The 14432-nt window shown below is 47.9% G+C and overlaps 3 protein-coding genes across 3 annotated transcripts in view; 1 reads left to right on the top strand and 2 right to left on the bottom strand.

Moving 5' to 3' along the window:
* Window positions 1-7479, bottom strand: part of LOC308162458 (1-phosphatidylinositol 4,5-bisphosphate phosphodiesterase gamma-1-like) — a 28152-nt gene extending 20673 nt beyond the window's left edge. Inside the window, exons 1-14 of the mRNA XM_080536610.1 lie at window positions 7151-7479; window positions 6212-6339; window positions 6004-6086; window positions 5716-5846; window positions 5502-5617; window positions 5093-5292; window positions 4839-4979; window positions 4630-4714; window positions 4366-4446; window positions 3972-4074; window positions 3712-3869; window positions 3382-3489; window positions 3106-3169; window positions 1-140 (exon numbers count right to left, since the gene is read on the bottom strand). The exon at window positions 1-140 is cut by the window's left edge and continues 130 nt beyond it. Coding sequence (XP_080392736.1) covers window positions 1-140; window positions 3106-3169; window positions 3382-3489; window positions 3712-3869; window positions 3972-4074; window positions 4366-4446; window positions 4630-4714; window positions 4839-4979; window positions 5093-5292; window positions 5502-5617; window positions 5716-5846; window positions 6004-6086; window positions 6212-6339; window positions 7151-7400 — 1788 coding nt within the window. The 5' untranslated portion in view covers window positions 7401-7479. The remainder of the gene's footprint in view (window positions 141-3105; window positions 3170-3381; window positions 3490-3711; window positions 3870-3971; window positions 4075-4365; window positions 4447-4629; window positions 4715-4838; window positions 4980-5092; window positions 5293-5501; window positions 5618-5715; window positions 5847-6003; window positions 6087-6211; window positions 6340-7150) is intronic.
* A 1661-nt stretch (window positions 7480-9140) lies between these two features.
* Window positions 9141-11809, bottom strand: cUnh8orf82 (chromosome Un C8orf82 homolog). The gene is made up of 4 exons (XM_080536350.1): window positions 11770-11809; window positions 11063-11269; window positions 10780-10828; window positions 9141-10305 (listed from the first exon to the last, which is right to left on the bottom strand). Exons 2-4 carry the CDS (start codon window positions 11231-11233, stop codon window positions 9791-9793), a joined length of 735 nt encoding a protein of 244 aa, XP_080392476.1. The 5' UTR covers window positions 11234-11269; window positions 11770-11809; the 3' UTR covers window positions 9141-9790.
* A 943-nt stretch (window positions 11810-12752) lies between these two features.
* Window positions 12753-14432, top strand: LOC308162457 (MARVEL domain-containing protein 3; the record flags this gene model as incomplete). The annotated part of the gene is made up of 3 exons (XM_080536609.1): window positions 12753-12874; window positions 12980-13131; window positions 13777-14432. The coding sequence occupies 3 exons, from the start codon at window positions 12753-12755 to the stop codon at window positions 14430-14432; spliced, it is 930 nt and encodes a 309-aa protein (XP_080392735.1).

Raw genomic sequence — 14432 nt, 5'->3', positions numbered from 1 at the left:
CAGGCTGTGCAGAATGCGTGGTCCCGCCTCGGCCCAGTCCAGCATGCGTGAGGCGGTGGCAGGGCCAGCCCCGGTGCCGTTAGTGGCCTCATCCGCGCAACCATTGACGCTCCCGCCAAACCTTGCTGCGCACATCTTCACTGCATACCAAGACTCGTCGCAGCAGGTGGCTTTTTAAATTCTATTATTATCTTATATTGACTTCAGCTTTTTGTCGGTTTTACGTAGCCTACGGGAAAGGTAGTCGCGTACTTCAATCGTCAGGTATCAACTGTTCTTCAAGTTGATAGAGAGAGGGCCACAATTAGCTGACATGACCGTTGGATGAATGGGCCCTTTAGCCTAGGCTATTGCACAGTAGTACATCTATTAGACTAAATATAGACAACCAATAACTAAATTACAAACACGTCCAGTTGCGCGTTACGATATAGTAAAATAGAATAAAAACATGAATAGCCTACATTAATTTTCCTGGTCATAATATTTTCCACTGAAGTTATTAAATATATCTAATAGATGAAATAAGATACAAGTATGGTCCTTGTACGTTAAGACGATCTGGGATGTGAATCCTTCATCCGCCTTTTGAGGGAGAGGATCCCCGTGTTCTCCTTTCCAGATGCTCCTGGCAGCGCACCAAGCAGAGCGCTGTTCTCCTCATCACCGGTGGACTCCTGTCCCGCTGGCCCGGGGTCACCGCACTAATGCCAGTCCAGTTTACTGATCCAGCCCCTTGGCCATTCACCACGGCAAAGCACACACCCATACACGGCCAAGCGAATTGAGAAACCAGTCAACTGTATCGACAAATACATCAGTTATGTAATAACCAATATGGGACAAAAGGCAACCCAACTGTAGCACCCCGCATGCGTGTGGACAGTAGCCGGGTTTTGAGATGAAAGGGCCAGATCCAGGAGCGCTGGGTTATCTCCGCTCTCCCTCAGACCCTCGGCGGACACAATCTCCGGCACAGACCGCTGACAGGCACTGCTCCGCGGGGCATGCCGCTCCTAAAAAAGACCCAGGTCTCTTATGAAATACGAGGGTAGTTGCTTCGGCGACCGCCGGTGCATATCTTCAATTGAGCGTAGTCGTCTGCTTGCCCGTCTTCGGCGCGAACTCCAAACGTCTTGAGAGGAAATTAAGACTGGCAGACCGGAAAAGCTTTAGTTGGATTTAGTTTCCACTTGTGCTGTATGGTATCAGAGGGAAGATGTGGGGAGTGGATAAAACGCCTGAGAACTGGAGAGGGGAGAGGGAGAGAAAGTGAGAGGCAATATGATGGAAAGAGGGCGACCTCCACGGGCCCCGAGGAGAGGTGCAGCGCTACAGGTAGGCCGATATGGGGCTGGGGCTCATTCCTCCAAATAAGGTCCAGGTCCAAATGATGGGAAGGGGTCAGTCAGAGGGCAAAGGTCAATGATTGGGGTAAGTCGTCTGACAATAATCCGTGACTAGCCCTCACCATTGTTTTTCTCTCAGTGATTTCAGAAAGTTTAAGTCATACTCATATCACTGTCACGTATTGGATGATGTAACTTTGATGTAGTGAGCTATGTTTTCAAAGTAGCTTTAGTTTGATAGACTATATTTTTTCAAGGGTAACTTAAGTGTAGTTCAACTTCTTCCCTTGAAAAGTAATTGGTCATGTAGTTTACATTTGAGTAGCTTTCCCAACACTGCCCATATCCTACATGTTTAATAGCAAAAATGCATGTCTGAGTGTGTGTGTGTGTGTGTGTGTGTGTGTTTTGACAGATAAATGATGCGAGTGTGTGGGAGGAGGCAGGCTGAGATGACATCACAGCTCTGCTATGTCTAATGAGCTCCATATGTCAGCTGGGTGTGTCTACTCTACTCCTGCCACTGGCCAACCAACAGCCAATCACAACGCATCAGACTCCTCTCCACTGTCTGCAGAGGGGGGGGCAGAGAGCAGGGGAGGAAGTGGGCGTAAGGGAGGTATTCGTGTTGGGGGAGTTGAGAGGGAGAGAGGCATGTAACCCCTCAATCAATTATTCACACAAGTCTCACATTAGTCACATTTCATAGCCACATGAAATGATATACCCAGAGATGTGGGAAAACTAGGGTTAGGGTTAGGTGCTACGGTTAGGGTTAGGATTAGGGTTAGGGTTAGACATGCCAGCATGTACCAAGTCGACGTAGAACCTAACCCTAACCCTAGTTTTCCCACATGTACCGTATTCCCACATGTACCGTAACATAGATACATATATTACATAACCACTGTTTTTACACAGTGGACCCTTCTCCCCCTCCCTCATATCCCAATGGCAACAGAGGACTGTATTACACCTTGTGTCAACATCCGCTGTTGTCGATAACCCGCAGAGAAACTCTGTGCAATGTAATATCAAACCAATACAACATGGTCTCACTTGATAGATTTTCAAAGCTTATTTGATAAAACCTTTTGTTTCAAGTCAAAACATGGTAGAATAACAATGTCAAGTCACTACAAACAGACAGTCCCATTTGGCAGGATATAACACACCCTCTTCAAACTCAACACAGATGCTCTGTAGTGTCACTCTATAAGGCCAAATGAAAATCGGTTATGATAGTGAAGGCTACTAAAGGCTAAAAATCCAGTACAACGCATCAGCCTGATTAAAAACCGAAAGATAACAAATACAGCAAGTCTGAGACATTCAGGAGCGAAAGAGAAAGAGAGGGGGGGGTGGGGAGAAAAATAAAGATATGCACCTGAACATAAACACAATTATAAGTCTATAACGGCAACATACAGTAGCTTATCAATTCATATCGCTTTGAGATGTATAGCTTATGTAACCATTCGTCATTTATTAAACTAATTGAGGCAATGGTAAAAACAGGTCTTTCCTGTCTCAATCACTCAATCATTTGCTTGCCAACATGTAATACCTTTGATTTTAGTGTGTCAGCTACCTACATAGGCCCTACGCCCTTGCTCTAAAAAAACAGACAGGACAGAGTTGTCATCATAGACATCTGCCCTCATCAGTCTATTCAGACCACTGGATGAGGATGAATGTAAAGGATTAGGATCAGTAGAGGTTCTGTGTCTGTCTCAGTTCGCAAGGAGAAAGTTGCTGTTGTTGCTGCTGCCTTTTCGGATCTCTGCAATCAAGTTATGGAGTTTCCCAGACACCGCCACCTGGTGGAAGAAAAAGGAGGATCAGAGAATTGCAGGAGGGTTGGAGAAAATAAAACATTTAGTTTGTTTAAGTCAGTGTGTCTGTGTGAGAGTGTGCACATGACTGTGTGTGTGTGTGTGTGTGTGTGTGTGTGTGTGTGTGTGTGTGTTACACCTGAAGGAGATGGGGTAGGAGTCGATCTTGTGTGTGTGTGTGTGTGTGTGTGACTTACTGTATACGAGTCTGTCTCTTGCAGTGTCTTATGTCGGGGGTGCAGCGTTTGGATAGAGCTCTGGACTTTCTCCCTGATCTCAGCAGCACTGCCCAGGGGGTATGTGATCTGGAGTAGGGGGAAAACATACATTCATTTCTGCAGATCCAAGTAGTCTGGTTCCAGATCTGTGTGTGTGTGTCAACTCAACCATGAGTGTGTATTTCACAGAGTCCAGATGTGAGTGTAGAAGACAGGCGCAAAGCTGCTAAGCCTAAATCATGATGACAGAAGCCAACACATGTCCCTGGGTCTCAGGCAGGGGTTAGGTATCCATGGACACAGACTCACCTGTCCTTTAGTGAACACGTCCTGACGGAGACAGGTCACCTGGACAGGTGTGACAGACCGGCAGGCCTTGTCCTGCCCCAGCGGATGACATTTCAGAGCCACGCCCACTTTAGGGGCGGGCTCCTCAGCCAGACACAACAGGTCTAGGAAAGGGTGGCCTGTACAGAGAGAAAAGAGAGGACATGATGTGAGAGAGAAGGATGGAGCTGTGGGAGAAGGAGGGATTGAAAGAAAGAGAGTAGGTGGAGAGGTGGACTCACCTTCAGTGTCTAGCAGCCTGTACACAGCCTTCCTCCCAGGGACAGTGCTCTTCTCTGGGTCCTCACTGAACTTCATCCTTGGGCTACCCCTCACCTCCACCAACTGACTCATGGGTCACATATGACATATTTGCACACAGGAGACATACGGTTCTTATCATCTCAATTACAACGACAACAAGCCGTTACCATCACCATGTGTCATTAATCACAACCATGACCTACGACCTATCATGCATGGTAACGTTGTACTGTGGTATTAATGCATCAATTAATAAGGGATGAAATCACCCAAAGACTTGGAACGGAACGCATGTCTGTTTCAGGCGCGTTTAGAACATTCCGGTCAATCTTTGAGCCTAAGAAACACTATTGAATAGCCAATAGTCATTACCTTGTACACACACCCGAGTGAAGGTTGTTTTGTGCAGGTGACCAGATGTGTTCCAACACCAACCACGTCAATCTCATTCTCCTGAGACAGGGGTAGGCAGACCAGGAGGAAAGAAGAGTATACTGATGACAACGTGTGGCTTTGAAGGTTAATTCTGTTGCCAAAACTAGAACTGCTTGGGAACGGGAGCATTGATGAGATGAGGGACAACTCGACTAGGGATTCTCCTACTTAAGACTCCTTCCTTATGCTCAGATCTCTCACCTTCTTGTTGAGCTCCACCATGCTGTCCTCTGAGATGCTGTTTGTAACCACAATGGTAAGGGACTGGAAGGCAGGGATGGAGAAACTGGAGAGATGGACAGAATAAGAGAGAGAAAGAGCAAGACAGTTGAGATGTGCTGAATCCAAGGCCCCCTGTATAAAGAGCAAGATTAAGGGGGGTTCACTCAATCAGACAGACCCTTACTTACTGCTCGCTGCACAGCCTGAAGATGCGTCGCACTTCCACTGACTGCCTGCAGAGGTCGCCGCTGTCAAGACGCACACCCAGTGGCCGGTAGCCCAGCTCACACAGAGACAATGCCACAGCACAGAAGTTCAGCAGACCACTACTGCAAGGACACAGCACAGGCAACGTCAGTGCTATGGCAAGCAACATATGGAAGGGACCTTGAACTATAGAGGGAAACTAGAAAACGCTGAATAGAGAGGGGGGCAGGGTTACCAGCTGACGTTGTAGCTGTCAATCACAGGCAGGAAGTTGTGTGGGTAGGCGATGGCGTAGGACAGAAAGGCTGCCAGCTCACCCTCGCGGATCTTCCCAGGCTCCGCCCCCAGCAGCTCACACACACGCCTTAACCAACCCTTGGTCAGCGAGATGATGTCGATGGGATCATGGTCCCCGGCGTTCACTGCCACAAGCATCTGATTGGACAGGAGAGACAGCAATCATCTTTATTATCAGGTTGGGAAAAATGTCTGTCTATCCTGAGAGGTTGGATCCAGGCGTTAAGCCATGGAATGATCCCAGAGACCAGCCCTGCAGAGTTCTGTATTCTACCACAGGTTGAAAACGGTCAGATAAAGGTCAGATAAAGGTCAGATGAAGGTCAGATGAAGGGCAGGAGAGTCACCTGAGGCCACACCTCCTCTAGGGAGGAGAAGGACGTGACAAAGGAGTGTGCCATGGTGCCCGCTACAGGAATCCCAAACAGGAAACCAGCTTGAACATTACTGGTCAAATCAAAACCTGAGAGACAGAGGAGAGGGTCAGACCATTGTGATGGTTTTTTGTTTTGTTTTGTATTTTAATGATGTGTGTACATACATCATGAAGCGGTTCCTCACCCCCGATGTATGTGTAGCGTGAGGCTGTCAGCCCCCCGTCTGGTCCCTGAGCCCTCCTAAGGCCCATCTCCAGTAGTTTCCTCCTGGAACCTGCAGCCAGGCGGAAGCGTGCTGCATTACTGCACACCAGACTGGAAACAGAGGACGGATAAGACAGAATCATTATACCATACCCACTGCACTTCACAAGGTATAGTGCTTATGTGCTTGTGAGTGTATCCTTACCTTTAGTCCCTCTCCACAGCAGCCATCTAGATGACAGACTGGCATGCAGGACTAAATCCTTACCTGGCGTAGTTGACCAGACACAGCAGGCTGGTCTCCAGCAGCTGAACCACAGCCAGAGGGCCAGACACCTCCACCAGAGGCATCTGCACAGAGAGAGACACGAGAGGTGATCAACTCTTACCACCTCCCCGGGCCTCAGGAGCTGAGTGTGACCCCTAACCCCTAATCAGGAGCTGAGTGTGACCCCTAACCCCTGGCGGTGGCTCACCCTGGCGAAGACCACGGTTCCCTCAGGGACGGAACGAAGTGTGACACCAGAGCAGTCCAGCCCTCGTAGGAACGGGAAGAAGGCGGGGTCAGTGGCAGGGGGCAGGACCGAACGCAGGTACTCCACATCTGCACAGGAGTCACAGAGAAATGATTATACCATATAACCAAGAGTATATACATATCATTTCTAGACCCAGAAAACATACAAAGGTAGCAATTCATAAACAAAGACTCAGCTATCTACACATGATCTGAGTGAGAAACCGGTTGGGGTGTATTAAAGCAGACAAGTGGAATCTCCCCCCTTCTCTCAAACAAGCGCACGCGCACGCACACACACACACGCGCACACACACACACACACACACACACACACACACACACACACACACACACATACACACACCTGATACTGTATGAACAGATAATCTAATAGCACAAGGAGAGGGGGCGGGGCATGTCCCACCAATAGTGTTGTTGAGGTAGAAACAATGCAACGATTTGCTTTTCTAGTCGATATTTACCACTTAACTGTTTTGGCGTTTACATGAGTTGGTGCTCAGTAGGCTACACTGTCTGTCTGTCAAAGTATCTAAAATGCTGCCAAACTTGTCAGACGCTGTTTGGCTCTGCCCTCTAATGGTGTACCTGTGGCAGCCTAAAGATCGCCGGTCTCGGTTAAAGTTCAACGGAGTGGTTGGAAAGTTCAGAGAGTTCAGGTTCTATCTGATCTGACATGGGACAAGCGCTCTCCGTTATTCATAGAAACGACGGGTCGCGCATAGGGCATTGCGTAACCAATGTGCCATAATATAGCCTAATCATTATTTACGAATGGGAATAACAGCAGGTTATTCCCATTCTAGCCTAGTTCCTTTCACATCTCATATTATTTACTGATAACCTTATCTTATCTGGTTTCACGTAACTCTCCCACCTTTGTCCGTGAAGCGAAAGGTCCGCAGGAACAGAAGGCAGTCGTGTAGTCCGGCGAAGAGAGAGAAGCCGCCGCCGAACGGGTTGTCGCGGAAGAACAGCTCGAACACCGCGGGCTCGTCGCCCCGGCCCGCCCGCCAGTAGGCATACGCCATGGTGAACTGGTACAGGTCGGTGAGCAGCGGCGGGACCCGCTCCCGGATGGACCGCTCCAGAGCCGCACATGCTGCCTGGCTGGACGGCGCTGCCATGTTCACAAGACTCCGTTCAAGTTTAAATGGTGCCGAGATCTCTGGGACATGCAGTTTCTTTAACCACCGCTACTGCCTCGCCAACGTCAAGTCTATTAGTATGCGAGGGGAAAATATATCTAGGTAAACCTATCCGACACAGTATCCAGTTGCGCAAGGGCACATGTGTCCAACCTCCTACACCTCTGTCTGCGCGCGTGGATATTTATGTTCACATGTAACGGAGTAGGCTACTCCTGAAATATTGCATCTAAAGAGTGATATTGTTGCCATAACGATGTACATTCAAACACCATCAAATCCAGTTAGTGGTGGCCAGTGGGGCCTTCCCCACTAAAAACAACTTTGCGTAGCCCTTTCACCCACAGCCTTGAGAAATATAAGTTTAATTGAGAAATATAAAAGACAGCTCTGCGTTTATTCAGCACAGGATTTCAATCCATATAATAAAACCAATGAAACAAGGACTTGGGCCAATGGCTTCTGTTGACATGAGTTATTTATCATTACTCTAATGGTGATGCTTTGTAGAGTGAAAAGGCCAGGTAGATTTCAATGCCTTTGTCAGTCATCACCACCACTGCCTGGACAGTTCAGCATTATTGCTCAGGCCACAGAGGTTCACTCAATGCTAGATTCATGTTATGCTAAACCCAATGTTAATGAACACACCACAGCATTTCCAACAACCGCATTCCACTGCTTTCAGCTCATTGTAACCTAAATCTCTGTAGCCAGCAGGGAGTAATGTTCAATAGGTTGCAAGCAGGTGAACGGCAGGGTAGAGTAGCTTGCCCTAAGTAGATATTGAACTCACGACCTTCTGCTTACAAACCAGCTATGCTAGCTACAGCACCAAGAGTTAATTCCCTTGGCAGAGGTGCTAACAGGCCTTATACCGGGTCGTCACACAATCCCCTCCGTTTGGGAGTGTGCCCTCACACTTCACTATTGCGAGTCCCTCACGTGGACACGCCTCTCTGCTGGTCTCACTAGCCCATCCCACGGCTGACACCAATGTAGCGAACACCACAGTAAAGTAGCTTGCCCTAAGCGGGTATCAAACCCATGACCTTCCTCTTAGAAACCGGCCACGCTAGCAACACCAAGACTTAACTCTCTTGGCGGAGCTGCTAACAGGCCTTATACAGGGTCATTACAATAGTTTGATAACATCAGGTACTTCAGAAACATGGCATTGAAAGAGTGATATTGTTGCCATATCGATGCACATTCAAACACCCTGAAACCCAGTTAGTGGTGGCCAGTGGGACCTTCCCCACTAAAAACCAACATTAGGAAAATACAAATCCAGATTGTAGTTTAGGGCAGAACCGGTAGCATCAAAAACTGCTCATACATATGCTTTGCGTATTCCTCTGGTGGCGTAGCCCTTTCATCCACAACCTGTTTAACTGGGAAACCTAAAAGGAGGAGAGAGGGATGTAAGCCTACGTAGGAGTTAACCATTGGGTAAGCAGGCCTACAAGTTGAAGTTGGATCACTTTAATTTAAATTCATTCAAATGACTGAACTCGTAGGTTGGTCTGCTTCCAAAACTGCAGTGATGAGATTAGAGAGACCATGATAACGCATCAATGAAATAAGACTCTGTATACAGCTCTGCATTTATTCAGCACAGAATTTCAATCCATATAACCTAATATAACCAATCACACAAGGTCATGGGCCCATGGCTCCTGCTGATCTGAGTTATTTACAATTACTCTAATGGTGATGTTTGGCTCTCAGAAAACCTGGGGGGTATTCCATCAACATCGCTAAAGGAAAATCCAGGCTTTTGTGTCTTACGAGACAAACTAAGGCTTTTATTAGGCTTTTTATTAATCTCACAGGATTTATCAAAATAAGACTGGATTGTCCTTTAGCGACGTTGATGTAATACCCCCCAGGATGCTTTGCAGGGTGAAAAGTGCATCACCAATAAGGCCTTTGTCAGTCATCACCACCACTGCCTGGTCAGTTCAGCATCATCTCTCTGGCCACAGATGTTCACTCAATGGTAGATTCATGTTATGCTCAACCCAATGTTAATGTTATGCTCAACCCAATGTTAATTAACACACCACAGCATCTCCAACAACTGCATTCCACTGCTTTCAGCTCACTGTGATCTGTCTAAACTGTAGCTAGCAGGGAGTAATGTTCAATAGGTTGCAAGTAGGTGCTATTTGAATTTGGCCAATAAATACACAACATGACCCGGCTTTGATCAGTAAGGTGCAATGCTCAGGACATTACCATCATGTGTGTTGTGTTACATACGCTGCATTTCAATGTGCAACAGCAGGACCACATACTACTATCAGCAACACCAGGACCACATACTACTATCAGCCCACCCCTCCTACTAGGACCACATACTACCATCAGCCCACCCCTCCATCTCCAGCCCCATCCTCCTCTTCTTGGGGGAAGCATCCTGCTAACTCATTGGTCAATGTATGCCGTTGTTCTGCCCATAGGATGTGTGTAGGCTGACCTGATTGGCCCTGTTCTGGTGGGTACACGAAAAAGGGGCTGAGCTCCATGGCGAGGGCCGAGCGTACCAGGCCCACCCCCCCAAGACGCTCTGAGCAGGGGTGGTACACCCGGCCACTCCCAGGGTGCATGAAGAGAGACTCTGGCCTGAAGGGGACAGACAGCTTCTCCCCGCCCCAGCAGAAGGACAGCAGCTCGGGGGTTTCTCCTGACCCCTCGGACCCTGTCACTGTCCCCGCACCCCCAACACCAGGCAGCAGGTGTGTGAACACCAAGGGGCGGTCGTCACAGCGCAGGAAGTTCCTCTCCCGCCCACACAGAGACAGGAAGGGGAAGTGCTCCTGGTAGCGGTCACTCTCGTTCCGGCGTAGACGATTGAAGAAGAAGACCAGGAACGCCTTATCTGCCAAGGGAGAGCAATGGAAAGGTTATACAACTGCAGGTCACCAGAACCATAACTTTATGTCAGATACAATGAGGTTTGCACTGCTACTACAAGTTCCAAAACATGTACAGGCAATCATGCATGAAATCTGTATGATGATGGGGGTAGCAACAGGTTATCCTCGATTGAAACTGCATTGTTTATAGGTCCTGACCTTGAGAAAACATCAATACCATGTGGATATTATGTTTTCTGGGTGGGAGTTGAACACAGGAGGTAGGTTGTCATGTGGTGATCCAACACATGTTTACCGTAATACATTGCACATGACCTCACTTAGGACTACAAGGCAAAGCTTGAAGCGGGGTTAGGTCCATGTTTGGACTACTAACTACTAGTGGTATGTGTGAAAGTGAGCAGTTGATTGGAATTTGTCTTGTGACTGGGGGAGTTGGAGTACAACTGTGTCTGCGTGTGTGTACCTTTGCGTACCTTTGAAACATGTGACAAAGTTCTTCACCTTTGTGTCATCAAGGAACAGCTGTGGTACAAACACAAGTTTACTAAAAGACACTCAACTGTATTAACATAGTTAATAATAGGCTATTAGATTAGATGTATTGTCCCCAGGGGAAATTCATTTTCACACCACTGTACAGTATACATACAACACTGTATAACTACACATGTACAAGTACACACACTCAGCGGTCTATTATTTAAGGCAACAATGGCGGCTAAAAGCCTGACAGCCTTTTTTATGTTAGAATTTCACCTGTCCTTGATGATCAATGTAGTAGAAGTATTCACGAATGCGTGGTTCAGGGCTCTGGCCTTGAGTGTAGGTGACATGACTCTGTGAACGACTCTGGCAAACCCGCACTACCGCACAGAGGCCCCGCAGACCCCTCCGCCCCCGAGAGAGAGCCACAGACAGGAGCCACATGATGAGGCGAGCCGGTGACTTGTGTTCAACTGCGTTCTACGATCAAATTGAAGTCAATAACCTCTTTTGAATGAATGAATGAATGAAAGCTTTATTTCGAACATGTGAAAAAAGAAATAGTTATAACAAGAAAAAACAAAACAAAACAAAAAACACTATTTACTTAACATGTCCGAAAAGGAGTAGGAAGAAGCATAATCTTATTTAATCCTACCCCTTCTCCAATACTCACAGATTAATAATTAATAATCTGCAGTTTCAATATTAATATAATATTTTTTAAATTAAATCAAATGTATTTACGTATTTACCAACAATAGAAAACAGATAATGTAAATAAACAAATAATCTGTGAAAACAACTGGTGACTATCAAAGCCCTTCTTCCTCCTCGTACCTGGTGAAAACCATGTTTTTATACCGCTTTTTGAACTGGGTCATGCTTGGACACCGCTTTTAAATAACAAGGCGTCACTAATATAATATAATATACCATCATCATATTCTAACACATCATTAACAATCAGGGCACAGTACCTTGGTGTTGTGGGCTATGATATGATTTATCTAGTCCAACTCCAAACCGGAAGATTTGTGACAACCGGATTTGTCCTCTAGAAGAAAAACAAAGTAGTAATCTAATGCTGCCACCTAGTGGCTCATCTGATGCTGCCACCTAGTGGACTAATGCTGCCACCTAGTGGAGACATGAAGAGCAGTGCCGACCAGTGTGAACGTTCTAAATCTAAACTGTTTAATAAGAACTCATGTACATGCAGAAGTAGGCCGATGCAGCATGAATAAAACAGTTTACAACAGCCTATTCAGAGAAGCATTCCGTGATAACAGTGTGCTGTAGAAATGTCTACAGTTCATTGAAATCCATCCGCACTGTATGCATATAGATGACCTCATTTTCTCATACACAACATTCCAAGAGACACAACAACGAATATGTGGGTGGATGTCATGTCACTAAACCCCCCAAAACAGAGACTTCTTTCGCGGAGATAGGACGGAGATCAGACCCATACTATGGTCATCACTTGGTCAGATTTCCAAACCAACACCAGAAGGCAAGACTGCTCTCAACGGAATGATCGCTTTACTTCTCTTGTCTTGTCACTCACCTGTGTCAACTGGGATGTTGGTACTTCCGCCGTATTTCTTCTTCTCTGAGTGGGTGGAGCTGTCTAGTAGTGTCTACCTGACCAACAAGGGAAACGCGAGGATTCTTTGATCAAGCTGGGATCCAAAAATGGTTTGTTTTTCGAACTAGTTCTTCTATCAGCCTATCTCAACGGAATCAACCTAGATATCAGTAAGTTCTGTTTTTAGACTGTAGTCATGAAGTTTATCCCTCGGTGTTATTTTTGGGCTCAATCATTTTTCTGTGCGTTTTTCTTTTGGCACAATCCAAGTCGGGATGTAGGCTAGCCTATTAGTATTATGTTCAAAGGTCAGGGTTTGAATTGTTGTGAATTTATGACAGCTCAAGTATTCACCTTTTCCGCGCAGGTATGAGCCAGCCGCCTCGAACTCACCGGGAACGGAGGGAGAGGAACGGCGGGGGTCCCCGAGAGGACCGGGAACACAGACCCCGACGCGACCCGCGTGACGAGAGACCACCGCAAAGCGACAGGTGTGGTTAGTTGTACGTCTCAATCGCCTGCCCATCATTGATATGAGATGTATCTGTGGGCTAATGTTCTCTGTTTGCCTGTCTCTCCCTGCGTCTCTCTTTCAGGTCCTCTTCTCAGCCACCATATCACCCCAGGGGCACCACTCCCCCCCCCAGGGGCACCACTCCCCCCCCAGAACGCCACACACATCATGTGCGGGACGACCCACGACAAGAGCACCAGGACTCCAAATGCACTCATATCTGCTCCAGGAGAGGTGAGTTAGTGTCCCAGCTAAGGGTCGGAGAGAGGGGTGGAAGTGATGCACTGTTGAGGGGAGTGTTGTCAAATTGGAGTATCATATGAGTTGGTTGTGGTGTGAGGGCTAAGAAAACATAGCAAGGATAAGGCTCCAGAGACATAGATAGGCCTACCTGTGAGGAAAAGTAAATGTCTGTCCTGTCCTCATGTCAACTAAACACTGCGTCACAGACAGTTTAGTTAGTTTGCCTCTCTTTCCCTTCACTACGCCCAGCGATACTACACCTGGATACACCTCCCCCTCCCCTCCCCCTCCCCCTCCCCCTCCCCCTCCCCTCCCCTCCCCTCCCCTCCCCACATACTGGTCTGACCGGTTCTCGGCTGTTTAGAAGTAGTGCACTACTTGGTCTCACACAAATGCTGCTCTTAGTTAAGGAGGGAAACTAGATCACTTGAGTAGGGGAGAAAGGTTAATCGGTCATTTACTGAGTTAATAAGATAATGACATACTTTCCACTTCTCACACACAATGTGAAATAGGAAGCTGATTCTTTATGGCGCATGTCTCCCTTGAAGGGTATGTTGAAATCTCTGTGAGAATGATCACCCCCCCCTGATGTGGCTGTGTGTGTGTGTGTGTGTGTGTGTGTGTTCTCAACAGGTGTTGTGTTGATCTGCTCTGTTCTCACCAATGCCCTGGTGCTGATCTGTGTGGTGGCTGCTCAGATGGTGATGTCGGGCATGTCTGCCATGGGCGGCCTGGGCGGTTTCAACATCAACTCCAACATCCCGTTTGAGGGCACAGAGCTTCAGCAGGTGCGGGACCTGGATTCACAGTACAGCCAGATGAGAGCGCCCGGAATATACGGGGGCGTGGCCTTCAGCCTCACCTTCGGAGTCTTCTCCCTCCTGTTCACTGTGTCTGGGAACAAGCCCGCCCACCTGCTGCCTCAGAAGGTGCTCATTGGTTCGTTGGTGTTCCAGGGGTTAGGGACGCTGGCCTATGTGACGGCCGTGGGCCTGTACCTTCACTTTGTGATCCAGGTCAACTCCACAGACGTGTGCACGCGCCGCGAGAGGCTGTACGCCCGGAATGGACTCACCTGGATGAACTGTGACGTGGGCGGGGCAGACGCAGCGGTGGCGCTGTTCGGCCTCATCACAGCCATACTGTACGCCGCCGGCACGGCGCTCACCTTCCAGACGGTCCGCGGGGTGAGGCGCTACCTCCGGGAGTGCAGAAGGCATGAGGCTGACAGACGCCCGCCAACCTCCCACCCACAGAGGGCGCCACTGCGACCCGACACTGCTGTGTGA

Source organism: Nansenia antarctica (assembly GCF_963989245.1).
Source record: "Nansenia antarctica genome assembly, chromosome: 7".
In the NCBI taxonomy this organism is placed as follows: domain Eukaryota; kingdom Metazoa; phylum Chordata; class Actinopteri; order Argentiniformes; family Microstomatidae; genus Nansenia; species Nansenia antarctica.
The sequence above is the reverse complement of the archived record's forward strand: the minus strand, read 5'-3'. Positions and strand labels throughout refer to the sequence as shown.

Bases quoted from the DNA above. Each gene is read 5' to 3' on its own strand.
- cUnh8orf82 (XM_080536350.1), bottom strand. From the start codon at position 11,233: ATGTGGCTCCTGTCTGTGGCTCTCTCTCGGGGGCGGAGGGGTCTGCGG. The intron at 10,829-11,062 runs GTGAAATTCTAA...TTTGTACCACAG, and splicing joins ACATTGATCATCAAGGACAG to CTGTTCCTTGATGACACAAA. The intron at 10,306-10,779 runs GTACGCAAAGGT...CTCCCTTGGCAG, and splicing joins CTTTGTCACATGTTTCAAAG to ATAAGGCGTTCCTGGTCTTC.